Source organism: Neopsephotus bourkii, unplaced genomic scaffold, assembly GCF_033783945.1.
Source record: "Neopsephotus bourkii isolate Nb327-2 ecotype Australia unplaced genomic scaffold, CSIRO-AGI_Nbou_v1 NB_882, whole genome shotgun sequence".
Classification (NCBI taxonomy): Eukaryota; Metazoa; Chordata; class Aves; order Psittaciformes; family Psittacidae; genus Neopsephotus; species Neopsephotus bourkii.
This window is the reverse complement of record NW_026901376.1, coordinates 2,105,649-2,125,765: the sequence shown is the minus strand read 5'-3', so window position 1 is coordinate 2,125,765 and position 20,117 is coordinate 2,105,649. Positions and strand designations below refer to the sequence as shown.

The following is a 20,117-nucleotide window of genomic DNA, read 5'->3' as shown; positions in this document are numbered from 1 at the left end:
CAGCACTGCCTGCATGCACAGATTCAGCCGACTGCGCAATACCCGTGCCCCAGAGCCACAGCTACCAGGTGCAAACATCCAAGGAAAACAGGTTTGATTCCTTTGAAAAGTGCATCTTACTTGTGCCTGTGTTTGGAATTGCTCCCTCCCCAGCATACTGAGTTAGACAGCTGAATACATCTCCATAAAAGAAAGTGCCTGCCTCCCATTTCTTTGCTCAGCCAAATGATGGCAGAACACTGATTATAACTCAGCTACATATTTATCTAGCAGAAAACATCAGCTCCCAAGGGTGGCAATACCATTTCCACATTCCTCAGTGGCCCTGAGGGTCTTCCCTTTAGCTGCAAAACATGTTTGTGCCTTGCAACACATTGACTTGAATTGAAGGCAAACATCTTGGCGCAGGACAGGTGGCTTGGTTCTTAAAGTAAGATCTGCACAAACCCAACTGACACCATGTCTGTGGCTCCTGCCACATGCTGCCAGCTGGGCAGCGTGGGCCATAACCTGTCATCCCAAGCTCTGTGTGATGCTGAAAACTAGAGCTCCTGTTCTCAGAGGGGCGATGGTCAGATGCAAGGATTGCAGGAACTGCATGGATCTATAAAAGAAGGGTTGCTTTGTATCTGCAGCCCCACGGAGCCAGAGGAATAAGTACTGTGCAGAATATCATTTCTATTTTATTTTTGCCACGAGATGGCAACATGATCCCTCTGAGTCACAGACAGCCCAGCCCTGCAGTTCTTATTGGGGTGAAACACCCTGCCAACCCCAGATTCAGGCTGGGTAGGGAGGGCAGATCCAAGCCTTGAGGCTTTATGGACCCCAGTCCAACTGCATTCACCTGTGAGTAAGTCTGGGAGCAAAGGCAGTTATTTACCATTAACCTGGAAGAATCAAGTGGTATACAGGACACTCTTCTCATCCTACAGCAGACACTGATCCCTCTGAGGGGCTAACCATCTCAGGCACCTTGTGGGACAATGGCTTAACCCACCTCCCATTGCAGGCCTATCAGATCCTTCTGGCCTCCACTCAGCATTTCAGACCAAGGAAGAAGCCAGCTGCCTTAAGAGTCCTGCTGTCTTCCCTGATGAGCAGATGTGATGAGGCCCCATCTGTAGTCATTTCAGAGGAGAAGAAGCTAGGGAATGTCAGGAAAAGGGAGGGTTCTGAGAAGTCTCACAAAAAGCTGGGAGATGTAAGGAAAGGGGAGATGGGCAGGTTTTCTGTTGCTTTGCCTGGATCTGCTCAGCTTCTGTTCTGCTTAAGGAAGAGCATCTTAGACATTTAGAAACACATCTCTACAGTGTTTGCATGCTTTCTTGTTCACACATCGTGCTCTGAAAAGAGGTTGTGTCTGTGTATCTGAGCTACCTTTGCAACAATGCTGGGGAGTGTCTTCACTTGTCTGGGGAGAGCTGTTGAGCCCTATATCAGCGCAGGCATAGCAGAGCCTGTACCCAGAAAGAGCCAAAGACTCCCAAGGAACCTTGCTGAGGTCCTTCAGAGCAAGGGGAACCTATGAAATCTAGGGTCTGATATCTGGGATTCAAAATCAGAAACCTGTAAAGTGTTAGAAGAACATCCATCACACAGAAAGTGTAGGTATCTGGGATTAATTTATCCCTTGTGCAGCAGAGAATGGGAAAAGAGCAGGGATTAGATGATGACACAACATTTTATCTACTACTGCTCTCCAAGTGAAGAAATTACTCACTCTTGAGACACATCCTCTCCTAGAGGCTCAGAACAAGGATAACTTTCTTACACTCTACTTTTGATGTATAAAGTACTGACTGTCCTTCTATTTCCAGTCATGTCTGGCTGGCATTTTCCAGGTCACCTTACCCACTAACCATCCTGGTAGGTAAGGCGACCTGGGTCTTGACCAAGTATTTGTTCAATGGCATGTAGCCATTACTTGCAAGGCTTTGTGTAAGAAGACTCTACTTGTAGCTACTGCACAGGGATCTGATTTCTCTTTAGTGCACCTGCTAGGCTCTGCAGAAAACTATTACATGGATCTGTCTCAGTTCAGAGCCGTGGCTTTATTGGCATAGCACAGCACAGACACACTGTGGCTGGGGTCTCATGGTGAACCCAGCCTCTGCAGTTGTGTGCAGCTCAGATTCTTTGACCCCTGGTAGAGGCTTAAAAATCAACTTCTTTATCAAGCCTGTAAGAAGATGAAGAGCTCCATCATGGCAAGACATTCTCCAGTGCAGTTTCTCTGCCCTGCAATGTCAAAGCATGGCTGTTGGTGGAGTGATTGGGTAAGTGGTGGCTCAACCCAACATCTCTTCCCTGCTACTTGATAGTGTGAAGGACAGCATAGGCTGCAGAAATGCAAAATAGCATGGCATGATATTCAGCAGCCATCACTGTTGGTCTCCTACAGGCATTTGAAAAGGGTTGTTTCACTCTGTGCCCAGAAGGAATTCATCTGGGACACCCTAGAAATCAGCCTTCCCAAGGCAGAGGGAAGGTTGAACTCCTTTGTAGGTGTTGAACTTTTTGTAGGCCCCAGGATGCCTTCCAGCGTGGGCTGAGGGGCTGCTTGCAAGTCATCAAAACCTAGGGCAGGTATTTCAAACCATCCCCACCACCAATGCCCATGCTGTTCCCAACAGAGGCTCAGATCCTGCCACTTGGCTAATCTCTTCTGAGGGGCACTGGGAACATGGGCAAACACTTTCATGACCTGTGGAGAAAGGCAGGAATGCTTTCTTCTGTATGAAGTTCCCATCCACATCAAGAAAGTGGTTGGGGTTGAATTCATCAAGGCGTCTCCCACTGTGTTTTATCCAGCAGCACAGAGGTGAGCAGAGGAATCACTGGTGTTCCCTGCAGCACAGCCATGCTCTGCTTTAGCATGTGGGGTTGCAGCAAGAGTCTGGCTTGCCCATTCAGCCATGTAACCATTCCTCCCTTTGGGCTGTGTCTGAAAGCAAACTTCCACCTCTGAAGAACTAATTTCTGGGCTTGTACATGACCATCTGACCCTTAGTTACTGTTCACTGGAATTACTGACTAAATGTGATTAAACAACAATAGTTGTTGGCTGTGCCTGAGTTATGAAGCAGAATAAAGACACGGGCCAGGCTTCCTTGCTGCCCAGCTGATCTCTGCTTGCTTGAAGCAAGGTGATGAGATGATGCCATGGTCCTCCAGAGGCAGCACTGCTCTACAGGGCACAAGTGGCAATGGAAAGTGAAGAGAATAAGGAACAGACTCCAGGTTATGAAGACTGAGTTATGTGAAATGGGAAGTTGTGTACATAACTCTGAAGTCACACTGCCATTAGTCTGGACTCAGAGGAGACAGGGGTTAGGGAACTGGTTCTTCCTCACCAAAAGCCTTGTGCTTCAAGCTCCCCTACTCCTCGTGACAATTTCCCTGCAGGTCACTGGTGTGCTGCACCCCCCTCTTCAACTGAAGAGCAGCAAGTACCTTGGGAATGAAATAACCTTTAAAGTGGGTGTTAATTGAAGTGCACCGTGTAACATGTGGCAGGAGGGCGACAAATCTCTGCACCCCGTGGATCACTGCATTGCTAAATGACATTTTTTTCCAGTCCTCAAAGGTAGGCAAGCAGCTAGGGCCAAGAACTTGCTCAATCTCTGCGTGCACCTTTTCTGTAAGGCAAAGAAAAGGCATGAAGTGTGTTTTCCTCAGTGGTAAAGCACCTGCAAATCTTGTTCATGCCAACTGTTGGTTGGGCTACCTCAGGGCAGGAGGTTTGCTGCTCCTGGGAGCAGATGGAAAACAACCCCTCAAATCCTTTGGTCCTCAGTGGTAGCATACAAGGTTTGGATGGAAGTGGACAGGTTCCAGATGCTCAGATTTTGCATGCTCTGGCACACAGGAGGAGCTACAAAGCTTTTACAGGTGAGCATCACTTACAGTCACTGCAGAGCACTTCAGCACACTATGTAAGAAAAACAAAACCATAAAGGTATCTTACTTTGAATCTCGGGGTACTTCAACAGCAGCAGGATGGCCCATTGAGGTGCAGTGGATGTCATCTCAGTGCCAGCCATGAGCAGGTCAAGTGCAGCAGCCAATAATCATCATCATGAAAAAGAGCATCGTTTTTATTCATCTCCTTTAGGGAAGTACAAAGAAAAAACCAACTCCTGTTAGCATGGGAACAGAGAACTAGGAGGGGTAACCTAGTCTTCAGAGACATTACAGTGGAATGCGTGTGCCATGATGCACCGCATTGATATTTCAGTACAGAAATGCTTTGGTTTTCAGCATAAATATTTGCACACTTGAGATTTTGCCTTCTCCAAATGAACAATTTGGACAAATTCACTGATTTTTGAAGATCACATGACATTTATCTGCTCTGGGCAGTGGTTATCTTATTGACTGAGGTCTTCTAGCCCCTGCTCGTGGATCCTGAGAAGGCAGAAATTGATGAGAGGTACAGGACTATGCTTTCCCATGCTGGAATTTGTCTATGTGTGTGGCTCCCTCCTAGGAGAGACAGGAAAGCCAGGAAGGCCCAGGACACCTCTGTCATGTCAACTCTGCTGTTCCTGCTTTGTACTGTTGATGGAAAACACTTTGCCTATTCTTGTGTGCAACAGCTGAGGCACTTGCACACGGCATCAGGCCCAAGCACCCATCCTGCCCACCACCCATCTCAAGTACACAGATACAAACACTGGGAGAAAAAGGGCAAATACAGATTGACCCTTCCTTGCCATACTCCCATCCTAGCATTCCTGTTGGTAAATCTACTATGTGAGAACTGGTGATGTATTTGTATAAATGCAATAAGAACTTCTGCATCTCTGCAAGTGGCAATCTGTTGCCTCTTCCCATAGTTGTAGGGAGTGATGTGTGTCTACCTGGAGTGTGTTGGAAAAATGATATTACCTCTCTCCAGCAAGGAAGGGACTGTAGCTGACAGCTGAGGACAAGTTTTAGACATTCATGTGATAAGGAATAGTTAATTATTTGTTGTTTTTCATTCAATATGCAGAATTTAACATGTTAAAATAGAAGGATGGTTACCCAAAATTTTCGTATAGGCCATTGGAGAGCATGCTCATTAGACAAGAAACAAAGAGCTTCTGTGTATAAGATACAGCACTAGGAATTGTCATATAGTTAAAATACCTCCTGTTTGAATACCAATGCATCAATGTAGCTCTTCAGGTTGTTCTCATTAACGCTTTCTTTGCTTTCCTTGATGCACTTCTTTAAGATCACACACACTTCTACTTTTTTCAGTATCATCTTGTGAGGTTTGAGGAGAAATCCAAGGAATGGGTAGAAATTAAATAACTACAAAGGAAAAAAATCACCTTGTAAAACTCAAGTACCATAATGGAGAAATCATTTATGTGATGCGGCTGAGGTCTCTCTTTTTCTGGTTCCTAAAAAATTTAAATGTATAAAAATGCTTCCTCTTATTGAATTCTCTACAGAAATGAATGGAGCCCATCAGGCTTGTCTAGACAGAGCCTATAAACACGAATTAGAAAAAAAGTACAATTAAGGGGAAGTGATAGTGAGCTCATGAAACAATGAAATTACGTTTTTAAAGAGGTAATAAACCAAAAAGATAAAGCACATGCATTACACGAAGAAAACCCGCAATGTTTAGCAAGCCAAAATACTTCTGTTTTAAAGTTGTTAGATCATAATTTTTACCTTTCACATGAATTATAAATCAATTACACGCAGTTCTCAGCATCGTTAAATTTCACAGCACAATAAACAGTTGCGTTTTATGTGCGGGGGTTTATTTACACCATTTCTCAATGTTACAAATAAACTGGCTGCAGAATAAGATTCACAAACCTCCTGCACTTTCTAACAGGTTGTAATTTCTGCACAAACCAAACCTGCTGCAGAGAAAAGAAAAGGGATGTTGTACTGTTGTAAACTGTAGCTATTGTAAGTAGTTCTTATTCAGGTAAGGAATTCATCAACATCTTCTTGTTAACAGCTTTGTGTGGATGAGTATTTCACTATTACCTTAGGTAACTAATACTCTATGCCCTGTGATGAAGGATTAAATTTAACAGGAACTCTTGGTTCAGATGAAAGCCTCTTAGTTGAAATACTCCTTTTATGTGGCTCCATTGAGCGGGTATTGATTTAATGCCACAATAGGAGGTACGAGAGGTCCGCATGTAAATGTCTGCGGCTCTGTACTTTGTACTACAACTCTGTAACTTCACTGGTTTCTTAAACTGTAGCAAGTGACCAAAACCAAGTAACCCCCAAATACACATGTAATTGTCCTAAGAGAAGAGGTTACTTGTGTATGAACATTCCCACAGCATCCAGCAGAAAATAACTGGAATAAGCCTGGCTGATTTCATTTGTGCATCCACAAATAAAGCCAGTATTTCAATACTTTTATCACTGGTGTCTCTTTAAAGAAAGAAACTCTGGCTATGCCTTCCAAGAGGGACCTGATTCCCTCCTGTCTCTTCCACCAGAGTCTTGTTTGGCCTGAAAATACAAGGGAATAGAATATGCTGCATTGTTTCATTCTGGGTACTGCTGGAAAAATACTAACAAAACCAAGAAAACATCAAAACCCCAGGAAAGCAGAATCTTTGTGAACTCTGCCAAAAGTGCTAAAAACATCTTTGAGACACACTCCAGGAATGTTTTCGTGCAGTTACTGTGAAACACTGAAGATAGGTTACCCAGATCCCAGACCTACATTAGGGTCTATTTCCCCATGGGAGGCTACAGTTTGCCATAAACCATGAAGTTTGCTAAATAAAGTGACTAAGAATAACATAAAGGGAGGTGTCTATAGCACTTCTGAGGATTTCTATTGATGCTCCTGGACTCTGCCCATGCCAAGTCCCACCATGCTGGACTTGGTGCATTATTGCACTTTCTGGCTGTAGAAGAATCAAACACATTCGTTCTGCTGGCACAGTCACATCAGCATCTCAGCCCAGTGCCACCACATGACATTGGACCTCCTTCACAGGAGGATTTCATGGAGGAGGAAACCCCCAAAGGAAGAATCTTGTCCCTACCCATGGCAAGGATGTTGGATTAGATGACCTTTCAAGGTCCCTTCCAGCCCAAACCACCCTATGCTTCTATGAATCTTATATTTCAGTAACCTAAAGATACCCCAAATGCATCCAGCAGAAGTAAATTGAGTTGACCTACCAAATCAGGTGGGATAATGGAGCATCTCAGCATAGAGGGTAATTTGCATGCAAGAATGGAGAGCCAAGAAGGTGCATAACTTCATCTATGAGTCTTAACAGGGTGAGAAATGTTGGGTCTCTATAATCAAACCTTCTCCCAAAGAGAATAGCAAAAGTGATGTTGCTGGGAGCCATATCCAAAAACCACAATTGGAAAGGTCTACCTAGAAATGAGCACCATCACTGGTCATTTCTGGAGCAACCCAGAGGTCTTCACAGTAGCATTGTAAAGTAGCATGAAACTCCTGATACCCCAGCTCACCTTTGAAGGATTTGATCAACTCAATGAGAAAGTGAAGCTCCTCAAGCATCCTTTCTTCACCAAGATGCTTCCCCATGCCAAGATCCCGCATGGCGGTTATGGTGAACCGTCGTGTTTTCTTCCAAAGCTCTTGGGAAGAAAAGAACACACCTATGGAAGGAGTGCCTGCCCTGTTTGCTGAGGCTCAGGATTTGCTCCAAAACAACAAAAGCACAGCTGGGGAGCACAGGTATTTTGTAATCTGGAGGAGCCTGCTTGGGAGATGACTGTGGGGTGCTGGAGGAGGCTGGCTTGGGCAACCACTACCCCAGGTAGGTTCAGGAGGGTAGGAAGCAATACTTCGAAGTTGGGTGCTGTTCACAGCACAGCCCTGGGTTTGCCTTGTTTATGGCTTTGTCACTTTGCAGCCATATACTGTAAAAAGCTCTATGCATGGTATCCGTCTCAAACTGACTTGTTTTGCCTTAGAAAAAGGATCCAGCTGTTTCAGAGAGCAAGGCTAAGAGCAGATGACATCACTCCATCCCTGTCATGAACAGGACTTGCAGTTTAGAAGATAAACTATGTACTGTGCAGGGGGACGAGGAGGGATGACAAGGAGGCACCTTTGCTTACAGATAGAGAATACCCTCAAGCTGGCTAACCCATTGGCCAAAAGAAGTGCTCAGCCAAAAGTGTATGGAGGTGTTTGGCTACAATTTGAAGTCCTCCCTTCCCAGGAGGGCTTCCAGGACTGAATATATTCTACATCTTCATCCTGTGGTTGGGAAAGTAGTGCAGTGTTCCCTTCCTCACACTGGGCCTCACTCTTAAAGACAAGATGAAAAAAAGCCCCACACGCTGCATGCATTATATACATATTAGATCATCACATCTTTTCCTTTCAGGCCAGAATTATTCCCTTCATTGTTTTTCAATGTCTAGTCTTGGGCAATGTACTACTTTTTAATATGCAATTCAGAAACACACCAAAAATCTGTTTACAGAAGTAATTGTTTGAGGTACAAACAGCCCGTGCTGTTGCGCTCTTGCCAGTTCTTGCAGTCTTTATCATGAGTCATGCATGATCCACGCTTTGTCTGAACTCCCAGTAACTGCAGAAAAGAGATTGCATAAGGACCTCAGCCTTCACATTGTGAAAAATGATTTCCTTCCCTCTGCACTACAAAAAAAACCCACCAAAACCTCCTTGAAATGTGACCCAAGTGCCTCTAAAAGCAAAAACCTGATAAGGCAGATAAGAAGATCCCCAGAAGTATATTCTTTAATAAAACAAACAACTGCACCCCAAGCTCCACAAAATGTAGCCCTCAATAAGGATGCAGCTCAAGATTCTTTAATACTGCTGCAGCGAAACAACACATTTGAGAAACAGCAAAGCAAGCACATCCTTATCTTTTCAACCTGCCAGTGCCGTTTCTGTGTTGGATGTGATAGAATATGGGTACACGTGGTCTGTCTGCAAACATATCCCTTGTGCTCAGAAGACCATCTTTTACTGTCTTGTAGCCAGTCGGCACCACCACCTTCTGAAACCCCAAGTGGATGGTGAAAATGGGGCCATATTTCTCTGAAATCTAGAAGGAGAGGAAAATCAGAGCATAGAGTCATCAGTGGCAGTAGTGCATCCTGCCTGAGTAGATGAAGAGCTGCCTTCCCTCCTCCTTCTGTGGCCAGAAGGATTGGAGGGATGCCAGAGATAAAGCCCCAAGACAAAAAGGAATCAAAGCAAATAAATGGTGGCCTGCTTAACTCCAAAGCTCCCATAAAACCACTGTTTTTCTGAGCTGGTTGGGCTCAGTTTGGTGCAGGAGGTTAAAAGAAGCAGAAGATAAAAAGACATTTTTGATCACCACCAGCAGCGTAAAAGCATCATCGAGATTTGGCAGACAGATACAGAGCAACTGCTGACTGAGGAGGCTGTAAAGCTACTGTCCACCATAAGAGAATGAAAAAGCAGAGGTGTCCATATTTCTTACAAAAGTGAAATAAAAGCTTTGCTGCAATTAATGCAAAGAGGTATAGATGATTCACCAAGGATGGACATATGAAGGCATAAGAAACCATTGCTCTTTCAACTTGCCTTAGAAAATAACCACAATACCACACTCTGCTTTTTATTTCTGCTGCACCATAGGTTTCAAGCTAATGCACAGCAGGACTTTATAATGAAATCTGAGCTACTGGGTAGCAGGAGTTCTCTGGAGGCTCACAAACATGGTCCTGCCAGGCCCTAGAAGGAATTAAGCCTTGATTGAGACCAATGCAGTTGAAACTCCATAAAGCTATTGTGAGACGAAGCCTTATGTCCCATAAAAGAGACCAGTTCTGGTAAAGGTGACTAGAGAAGGTTCCACAGCTTTGCAACACCTCCTGCTCCACCAAAGCAAGCAGGCAGAGTCTAAACAGTGTTTCAGCAATATAGCCAGACTTGTTGAATTCCTGCAAGAAAAGTAGCTCACAGAACACCAATTTCAAACATCTGTTCAAAGCAATGGCTGGTTGCTGGTTCATCTAATGTGAAACTTTCACAGGGGAATCCTTTAGGGATTCTCCTTTCAGGGAGGATTTTCTACTCCAGGTCATTTATTTGCTAAGTAATACCTTAAAATTCTGGCTTTTAAGTCAGCTTTCAGCTCACTACTGCAGTTTCGCAAGCTCCACTGTAAAATCTTGCCTCACCCATAGCCGCAGCCCAGGTGCTGCAGATGCAGACCGCATCTGCTCTGTCCTGACTGCAAAGGGCAGAGGATGGTGAGAGGCTCCCCTGGGCTGCAGCCACAGACCCCTTCCCTGGCTAATTTCAGCAGTAGACCCCTTTCCCAGCTGACTTCTTGATGTTATAGTTGGTGGGGAAAAGAAGGCATCAGCGTGGCCAATGTGCCCAATACCTGTGCTTCACTAAGATGCTATCACCTGCTGGGTCTTCATCTCCTTTCCAGCCTCTGCTTTGCTTATTCTTCCCACTGTATGTCCATGCACAATGCCAAAACTCCTTCTCCCCTGCCTTCCTCTGCAGAAGGATTTCTGGTCTTGTCAGAAACAGGAACCACAGTCCAAGCACTTCCCAGCTCCTAAATTCTGGGCATTGAGCCCACTGTGAGCTGCTTGGTGTAAGATGAAGATGCATCTCCATAGGCATCTTGGAGGCTCCTCACATAGCACAGCGATTGGAATGAGACAGAAAAAGCCAGCTCCTCTTCCCTACATTATGCTAAGCAGGTCTGAGGGCTGCTGGCAACCCGATGCTAAAAGGCTTGGTGTAAGGTGCAGGATATTCACACCCCGTGTCCTGACTGAAAATGCAGCTGAGCTTAGATTACAGCTGCATTTTGGCTCTGAGAGACAGAATACATTGAAATTTCCCCTTTTTTCTAGAAGAGAGATGCAAGGAAACTATGACTCCTATAGAGAACTTTGTCTTCGTAACTCCAAGTCATTCACTGTTTCAAATGAGTTCGACATCTCTTCTTTGAGCTGTGCTACATTAATTCCCATTCTCATGAAAAACTGGCAACATAAGAAATACAAGCTATTTTGGCAATCACAATTATGCATCCATCTTTCAATCTGGCTACGTGGACACGCAAATATTTTGAAGTATTTCAGAGCACAAGGAAGATGCCAAAATTTAGGTCCATTGGTCTGATCTGATGCAGACACTCATAGTTTTCAATGTGTAGAGTAGTTTTCAGTGAAACACTGCTCATATTTACCATCACCCTCTGCAGATTTGGGACTCTGTTGAACAGTTTTAGCAGTCCCCAACAGTTTGGTCCTTCTGAAATGACACTTGGTCGCTCTGAAACCATTGAGACATCACATTGTAAAGAAAACAAATCAATTTGGCACCAAAAATCATCTCAGTACTCTCACCAGAGAGAATTTTAATGGGTACTTGCTGACATTCAACAGCCTAGAAACAAAGGACACTTGTTCTTACCTTCATTAGTGACTTGTCTTGCTTTCTGATGTCCAGCAAATGCAGGCTGCCAACGATGGGAAGAGGAAATGGACCAGAAGGCAAATTTAAAGCTGATGATTGCTTAAAAACTTTTAGAACATAGAGTGCAGCTGCAAAAAGCAGTGCACACACTCCACAGATGAAGAAGGGCATGAAGGCTGCCATATTTTGGTGGAGCTTGCCTTTCTGGAAAGCCACTGAGAGACCTTCCTTAGAATGCTCCTATTATCGCATTATATTTATCCAGAGTAAATGATGTCAGGGGTTCTGCTGCACTTCGCACAATCTTCCCCTCCACCCCCAGCTCTCCATAAAATCTGGAATCTACGCCTGCAAAAGGCAAAGTTGAAGCACGGTTTGTGTGCAGGTTCCCCACCAAGTGCAGTAGGGCAGGTTTGCTTCATTTCAAAGCCTAGCTTGGATTCTTCTCCCTGCAGTGATTTCCCAGCACCTGGGAGTCCCATATCTGCTTTATTAGGCATTGATAATGCAATTTCTCTTAGGATTTCCTCTTCATCTCTCTGTTCCATCCTCTTCATCTAGCCTGCTCCTCTGAACACTGACAGCTCTTTACAAATACTTATCCCCAAAATAATCCTTCAGGGTAGACAAGCATTGCTCACCATGGTACAGTGTAGGAAAAGCCGGTCCTGCAGGGGAAGAGACTAACTCCAGACCATGCGTGAAGCTGGATGGACCACTGGTGGACACCATCTTCCCTCCTCTTCACCTTCTTGTCCCCTTGCAGTGAAGCATTTTCTCCCAGTGAAGGGAAACACAACTCTTTCATGTGTAGCTCATTTAGCAAGGGGCATTGCTTTCTGCACCCCATCCAGTGTTAACTGGTACCACTTGCACTCTATACACAACAAAAGGAATATAAAAAACATGTCTTGGAGAGCTGGATTACAGAATCAATGTGAACATGGAAGGTTTTGTAAAAGACCTGCTGTTTCCACATTTCTGTCAGTGTCTAATGGTGTGAGACCTGTCAGAGACATCAGTGGAAACACATCACTTCTGTAAAACTACCCTGATCAGACAAATGATGCAATGGTCCCTTAGGTAGGAAAAGAGAGTTTGACATCTTTTTTTTCCAGCTCTTTCAGTTCACAAGGATTTTGTGCTGCTCCATACTGTGCTATGAGATGGTACCAGCCTTGAGGATGCTTTGGGTCTGTTCCAAGGTTCAGCAAGGTTCACACTTAGACTGGACACAACGCCCATTCAAACCTGCACTCTCCCATCCACTTCAGGCAGGAGATGTAATCCTATGTCATACCCAGTCCTCTCTCAAACCATGCACCACCTGGGTACAGTCCATCCATCCCAAACCCACTTGTGTTACAAACCATCTGTGGTAAAAGCAGGAGACTGGGAGTCTGGATACGTACGTCTGCATCCTTGCTTGGACAATGACCTGTCTATGTGGCTCTGAGAAGTGTGGTGCAGGGCTGTGGCCTGGACAGCCCTGGAGCATGTGTCAGGGCTGGGCTGTGAATGCAGCCGTTGTGCCTGAAGCCCTGCTCCCCTGGGCCTGACTCAGCTGCTGCCCTTTAACCATAGTCATTTCTGGGAGGTCTTTTAGGCTCCACACAGAGGGAAGCAGGGAACGGTGTAGGAATGGCATCTTCTTGCACCGCAAGGATTACCCAAAACAAGGGGCAGAGAGAGGTCACTGACACTAAAAATGTTTATGATTCCCAAGGAGAAGGGAGCAAGGAGGCCATCAGCCTACTTCTGCCAGCCCTCTGCCCTCAACCCACCCAGAGGGAGGAAAGGTTACTTATTACCTGCTCGGTGAAGCAGCCCGTGACAGAGGCAAAGCTGGGCAAAGATAACAGCATCTTAGCTGGCCTATAAAAACGGTTTCACTTAAGAGAGTCCAGTTAAAATTTAAAATTAAAATTAATCTTTATCTAGGAGTAAATGATCTCACTGAAGAAAAAAAAATAAAAATAACCAATGTCCCCAGTGAGGGCAGGGTCATGTCAAAAGTCACAGGAGAAATTACAGAAAGAAAAGCGCTTATACAGAGTGCCCCAGGATCGATCCACCCATGGATCTGTAGCTGGGGAAGAAGGTAATTCCTTTGGGCTGTGTATAATTATTAGGAGGCTGAGCCCTTTCAAATCAGCCACTCTTGGACAAAGAGGACTGGAGAGCAGAAAGCAAGGTCTCCTTCCATCCTTGGAGCCAGTAATGGGCAAGAGGGATTAAAATTCATACTGTGATAATCACCATTTCTGGATGTATCCGACTGTAACTTTGCACAGCAAGGGGTATTGGGAGCAGCACATCGCTTGGGCCCTGCTCCTGCAGGAATCAGTAGAGACAGCCTTCAGAATCTTGCTCTGTGGTGTGGGGGACTACATGGAGCTGGTGGATAAACCATCCCCCAAAGCATCATCCTGCAGTTTTGAGAAGCACCATGTTATTTACCAGCAGGTACAGCAGTGGCACGCAGAACACACTGGGATGCGCTTTCCAACCCTGCAGCAAAGTCCCCCTCACCCAGCTGCATCCCAACCTCTCCTGTGGGTGGACAGTGAATTCATCACATCCCTTCTGGGCATCTGGTGATAGGAAATAATTCAATTTCTGCTTTAGGGAAAAAGGCCTCAGTTCCAAGCCCCATTGCCCATTTCTTTGATTCTAGAGTATTTTTCATGTCAAATAACCTCACAGCAGAGGTGAATGCTCCATCCCCTCCCCTAGAACACGTGGCAGCTCCGGTCTAAAGCTGCTTTACCTATGAGCACTGCATTTAGACATTTAGCCTCCTCAGGACCCAGCCTGGAAGAAACTCTGCTCTCAGGCCTTTTACATTTCTCTGAGGCTTCAGGGTTTGCTCTTCATCATCACACTGGGCTTCTCCTTCCCCAGCACCACTGGCAAACCCAGCTGCAGCCCACTTTGAAGCAGGATTTGCTGTGTTTTTTAAGTTCTCCTTCCCTGGCATTCTCATCCCATGTGCCCAGTGTCTGATCCTAGAAGCTTCAATCCCAGCTTTTAGCTGGTGCTTAATTATGCACAAACACGACATATTTAAGATAAATACTTTTTCATTCCTCTCTTTCTGCATGAAGATTTCAACTTCCCCCCCTCCCTTTTCTCTCTGAAAAAACCCTTTGCTTCCCACCCTGACCTGCTCCCTGATGGTACCCATGGGCAGCCCTGCCCTGCCTGTGTGGCATTTACCTGCACAGAAAGCTCTGCACATGCATGCCTGTGTCTGGGTGGCAAAGCCACACTGCCATCCCCAGCACTGTGGGAACACCGATTTCTGCTGCCTGCATCACCCCATACCAGGCCGGGATGCACCCTCATACGACCGCTGCCTTCCTAACATCAACAGAGCCTGAGACCAGCACTTCCTCCAAAGCAAACATGAAACCATGTGCAGGCAAAGCCTCCCACCTCTATAGTCCTGCATTGCTACACGCCAAATAAAAACCAACCCTGCCAAAGTAAAAAGGTCAGGTGCTCAGGTTGGGCTCTTCAGGTTGCAGCCTTGAAAATACGATTTCCCATCTCCATGAGTGGGGTTTTCCTCCCCATCCCCACCTCCATGCAGACCCCCTCAAGCAAACACAAGTGTGCCGAGAGCCATGCCCTGGGAAGCCAATGGGAGCAGGAGGATGCTGCATGACCCGTGTGGAGGGCAGGTCCTCCTGGAAGGAGCCAGCAGCCCTCCAGCATGCGTGGCCTCAGCAGCACTTTCTCAGCTCCACGGCCTCAGCCTGCAGGCAGCCACAGGAAAAAGCTAAGCCCTTCTCCATTTATTTGTCTTGGGAGCTGTGTCTTACATGTTACCCTGAAGGGCTCTTTGAAGCGGCACGAGCTGCCTCAGACCTTTCCCTTCAGCTCATTAATACGTGCCGACAGCCGTGACAGCCTGGCACAGCGAAGATGGGGCAGCCCCAAGCAAGCTCTGGCCCAAACCCCACGGCTCCAACCCCTCTGTGCCTTGCACAGCCAAAATGCTGTTGACCCTGAAACCAGCAAGTGCCTTTAAGTCATTAATTCATGCACAACCTTTGTCTTCCAGGTTGGAGCTGTCTATTGCGAGCTTGTGTCATGTAACAGAACTTGGGGGCACTGGCTCTTACTGGATTTGGAGAGTTTTGGTGTTTTCTGTTCAGAGCTGAAGGCCAGGCATTTGTCCATTTGTCAGAAGAAGGTTAAAGGGCTTAAATGGTGTCAAGTGAGACACAAGCTTCTGCAGTGCTGTGCAGATTATCTTTTATAAAGCCTCATCATATCTCCCAAATGAGTGATGGAGTCTGTCACTCATTTCAGGGATGGTAGCTCTTCTCCAGCAGCAGCACTTTACCCTTCACTTGAATGTGAAGTGCACTCCAGCTAAAGAAATGCCATTATCCCTGGTTTATAGAAGGAAAATCCAGATGAAAATGAGAAAAGATTAGTTCAAAGACCATATGAGACAGTGACAGAAACATGAGCAGAACCGCAGTCATCACTAACAGGCGTACCAAAAAGGGCAATACCGTAAATGTGCCCCCAGCAGATAATAAAGTAACTCAATCTATCACAATTTGGGTATTTTATCACCCATGGAGCACTTGAAACACGACTTAACAGTGACAAAATCCAGCCTGTGGTTTTAAATGTGTAGTCTCAGCAGACACTGAGAAAGGAGCTCATCTCCATTCAAGAGCAGTTTTAAATGAACCCGGACCTCCCCTGGAAGCATTTTAGGGGCCTGCAAACTGGGGGGTTTGGCAACGGTAACTTGTCATTGCACTGCATCACCAGCCAAAGGGGAACCATGCTTCTTGCTCCTTTTAAGGTTACAGATTAATCTTTAATCCAATCAGTAATTTTAAGTTAAAATGTAGCAGTATTATCTGACAGGTTAACAGCATGAACAGTTACCAACCTGGAAGTGAATGAGGTGCTTGCCCATTTTAAAGAAGGATTACAGTGCTAGTGAGCTTCATTTCCCTCTTGCTAGGGATTCTTCATGATCAGGGCAAAAAACCCTCAGAGGTTTGCTCCATAAACCATTAGCCAGTAAAAATCTAATTAGGTCAGAGACATATGGACTTGAACCAGTAAAAAATTCAACATCAGTGGCTACAAGGTTATTGACCTCACAAAATGTGGATGTATTTCAGAAGCTGCTGGCCAAGCATTGAAAACTGAGTCACGTTCAGTCTTCATCAGTGACACGTTCGCTCTCCTAAACCAGCAAAAAAGGCAAAAGGGGACAGTTTTGCTAATGAAAACTGCTTTTTTTCTTGCTATCGTATCAATGATGAGCATGAAGATGACATAAAGACCTTTTCTGAACCCAGCCATTAGAATAGTGTTAGAGTTCTAAAGCCTTAATGAAACAGGGGATGATGGGATACAAAGCCAGAAGTAGTCAGTACACCTCATGCATCGCAATTTTATGGTTATGATAACATAAATGTAATTGTTGGAATAAAGCTGGTTCTAAGTCACTGCAAAGTACTTGCAAATATTCTCCCTTTTCTAAAGAAGAGCCTACTGTAGTCGCTAAAAAACAACCACAAGAAGAAATTCCTATGTGTTTATCTCACCTCTTGACTGACTCACAACCAAAAGCTGAGCACGACTCTGCAGAGGAGCCAGCCCTGTGATCCACGAGGTGTCACTCCCACATCACCACCATGTCCCCACTGTCCAGGCAGGTGAGTGACCTGCAGGAAGCACCACATTGTCCCAGAACGCAGTAGGTCAAGGAGCTTCATAACTCCAGAGAACAGGGGATGTCCTTAGCTTGCCACAGAATCACACACAGAATCACAGAATGGTTTAGGTTGGAAGGGACCTTGAAGATCATCTAGTTTCAAACATGGTTTAAATTTCATCTCATCTCTTATTTTGGGTCTCTGCCAAATGGAAGGGGATTCAGAAGGAGCTGAGCTCTGGGATGAGATGTCTTAGGGAAGATGCGTCAGCTTCATCACGGCCAACTCTTCTCTTTCTGACACCATTATTTTTATTGAAGCTTGCTATTAACAACAGCAGGAATTTGAGGCACCCTATGGGGGGCTTATTTCTCTACCTAGAGCCCAATAACACTTGCTTTCTACTTCAAGTGCTCCGGTGACAATGTGTGCATGATCCCTCTGTGCAGTGAAGTTTTGCTGGACAAGACAGTAAGCCACATGCTGCTGTCACCAACCCTATGGGGGACTTCTGAACAAGTGCAGCTATATCTCATAATCCTACTCAGACAAACACATGCACAGGAGTGAGATTGGTGGAATTTAGCCCCAATTTGCAGTGTTATGGCCCTGTAATGAGCACTGGGAAGTGTCTTTAAAAGGAGACTGCTTTCCAATTGCTTCTTAAAAAAGCCTTTAACATCAGACTCTCTTTGGCATGACTCAGGGCTGCATTTCTAAATCCAGTTTCTCGCATGAAGTTTACCCTGGCTGTTTCGTTGGGTTGCATCCATATGCTATTTTTATTTTTTTTATCATCAAGCCTGTTTACAGCATAGAGAAACAATATGGGAACAGAAATGGGAATATGGGAACAGCTGGGACAAACCCAAAGGAATGAGACCAGTAATGGTATTGCCAGCATCTCTGGCTTGAAGAGCAAGAGGCCCTGCAGCTGTGCAGCACCTCAGTGAGATGCAATGTGCTTCTCTCTTCTGGATATGTATTTCAGACCTCAGTTGGGTTTGATTTACCCATCATCTGCAAACTTAATGCCAAACAGTTAAAACGCCTGCATGTCCCTAAGCTGGCAGCTTCATATCTGCTATGCATTACAAGAGAGAATGTTTTCTAGAATACAAAGGCTGGTGGACTGTCACTACGGTATCGCTTTTGGCTTCCTTAAATACAGTAATCAAAGTATTTTGAACAGTAGCCTACAGCTACTGAATACTTTTCTGTTTCAAAATAGACACAAGCCTCCTCCCACCTTTTGCCATGAGCTTTTTGGTCACTCTGAGGTTTTGGTGGTTCAGTCCCGTTTCCTTTGCTATGTTCAGTGAGAACAGCCCATCTGGTTCCTGAGTTTTTGATCCAAGTGCTACCAGCTTATTCTGTGAAGCATGGAATCAAAAGGACACAAAATGTTAGCAGGGAAGGTTTGAAAAAGGAAATATTTTCTCTATTTGCATTTACATCTTTAATATAGTCGTGTTGCCTAGAGGCCAGACTTGGGGAATGGAAACCAGGAGCCTGGTTTCTATTTTCAGCACAGCCACTGATTGCTCTGTGGTGCTGGCAAATCTTTTAATCTCTTTCCCTCTGTTTTTCCCTTCTGTAATAAAGGGATGATCAGACCTCCCCAGCTTTGCCTGGTGTGGCAGCACCCTCTGATGAAACACGGCAAGGACAAAACATTTATGATCATTCCATATAGAAAAGCCAAGAGGTCACAGGTATTTAAGAACAGTTTAGCTATTCAGTGCACCTTTACACATGTACCATGCCTTGATGTTAACGGAAGTTGCACATTGATACAGTACGGAAAAGCAGGCCCTTCAGGGCACACAAATAACCATACCCAGAGCACCACTAAATTAATACAATGTAAAGATCAAATTACTCCGAATACTGAACAAATTGAATGGCAAAAAGATACTAAAGAGGATAACCAAAGTCATCCAGCTCTCCTCCAAGCTGGCATCTAATTGCCCTCAGCACAAAAGCATGGATGAAAAGGAGGGTCAGGTAGCAAGAGGGGACACTAGAAGTGGTCTCATAAATGGGTGAGCATTTCCAGCCCTCCATTTCCTTACCCCTCTGGCATCTTCCTGAGGAGATGTCAAGGAGGTGAGTAAAGGGCTGAGCTCCCCAATTTCAACACAACAAACTATGTGCTCAATCTCACATGGAATCAGCCCTGTAAAATACCACATCACCCCATGCCTGCATCCTCCCAGTCTGACACATTGCTACTTGTCCTTTTCTCCCACTAAACTACCCTGGGGCCCCTTCCATGCAGCCATCCTGTACCGCCAGGCACCGAATCCCCCTTCCTGGGCTGTTCCGCAAAGCCACAGCCTTTTGGAACCCTGCAAGCTGGTCACAGCTGGGCTATAGTTACCTGGGATCTGATAGATCTTCTCAGCACCTGCCAGCTTAATGCCAACTGCTGCACCTCTGGCTCCTCCTCACATCCACTGTCCCAGTCACCTGTGTGAACACCCTGTTGTATGAATGATCTCCAACACTGCTGTCAGGACCAGGGGATGAGTCCTTCTGTTCCTATCATCTAAGCCACCTTTGCTCGTTTCATTTACGTGAGCAGCTGCACTGGCAGATTTAGGGAGGCGTGGGGGATCTTGGTGATGAGCAGCTCTGCAGCAGATATCTCTCCACTGGACCACTGCAGGAACAGGAGGGTGTGTGTCTTTAAAATCTTGAGCATCCTCCTGTCTATTCCTTACTTCCTGCTACTAAACTAATTTCAAAAGTCATTGCGGCATGATGCTGAGCAACAGTCAAGCTGCTTGTTCTTTGCACAGCCTCTTGGATCGTGTAGAAATAACATGCATATGTTTTAAAGGGGGCAGAGACCAGAATTTATTTTAAGAGGTGCTTTAGGATCAGTCACTACTAGCTCATCACATTTACTATTCAGGATTATTGGACCACAAGTGACCTTTCAGATTCTTAAGACTTGGATTACGAAGGGCTTTATGTACTAAGCCTAATGACTTGAA

The 20,117-nt window shown here is 45.3% G+C and overlaps 1 protein-coding gene across 1 annotated transcript; it reads right to left on the bottom strand.

Moving 5' to 3' along the window:
• Positions 1–615: 615 nt before the first annotated feature.
• On the bottom strand, positions 616–13,462 carry LOC133214266 (cytochrome P450 2W1-like). The gene is given in 12 exon segments (XM_061357053.1): positions 616–2,188; positions 2,191–2,241; positions 2,708–2,786; positions 2,788–2,850; positions 3,457–3,641; positions 3,971–4,075; positions 4,078–4,111; positions 5,137–5,304; positions 7,215–7,372; positions 7,471–7,620; positions 8,885–9,047; positions 11,414–13,462. Coding segments are annotated over 12 exon segments (1,476 nt in total). The 5' UTR covers positions 11,600–13,462; the 3' UTR covers positions 616–2,054.
• Between the last annotated feature and the right edge of the window lie 6,655 nt (positions 13,463–20,117).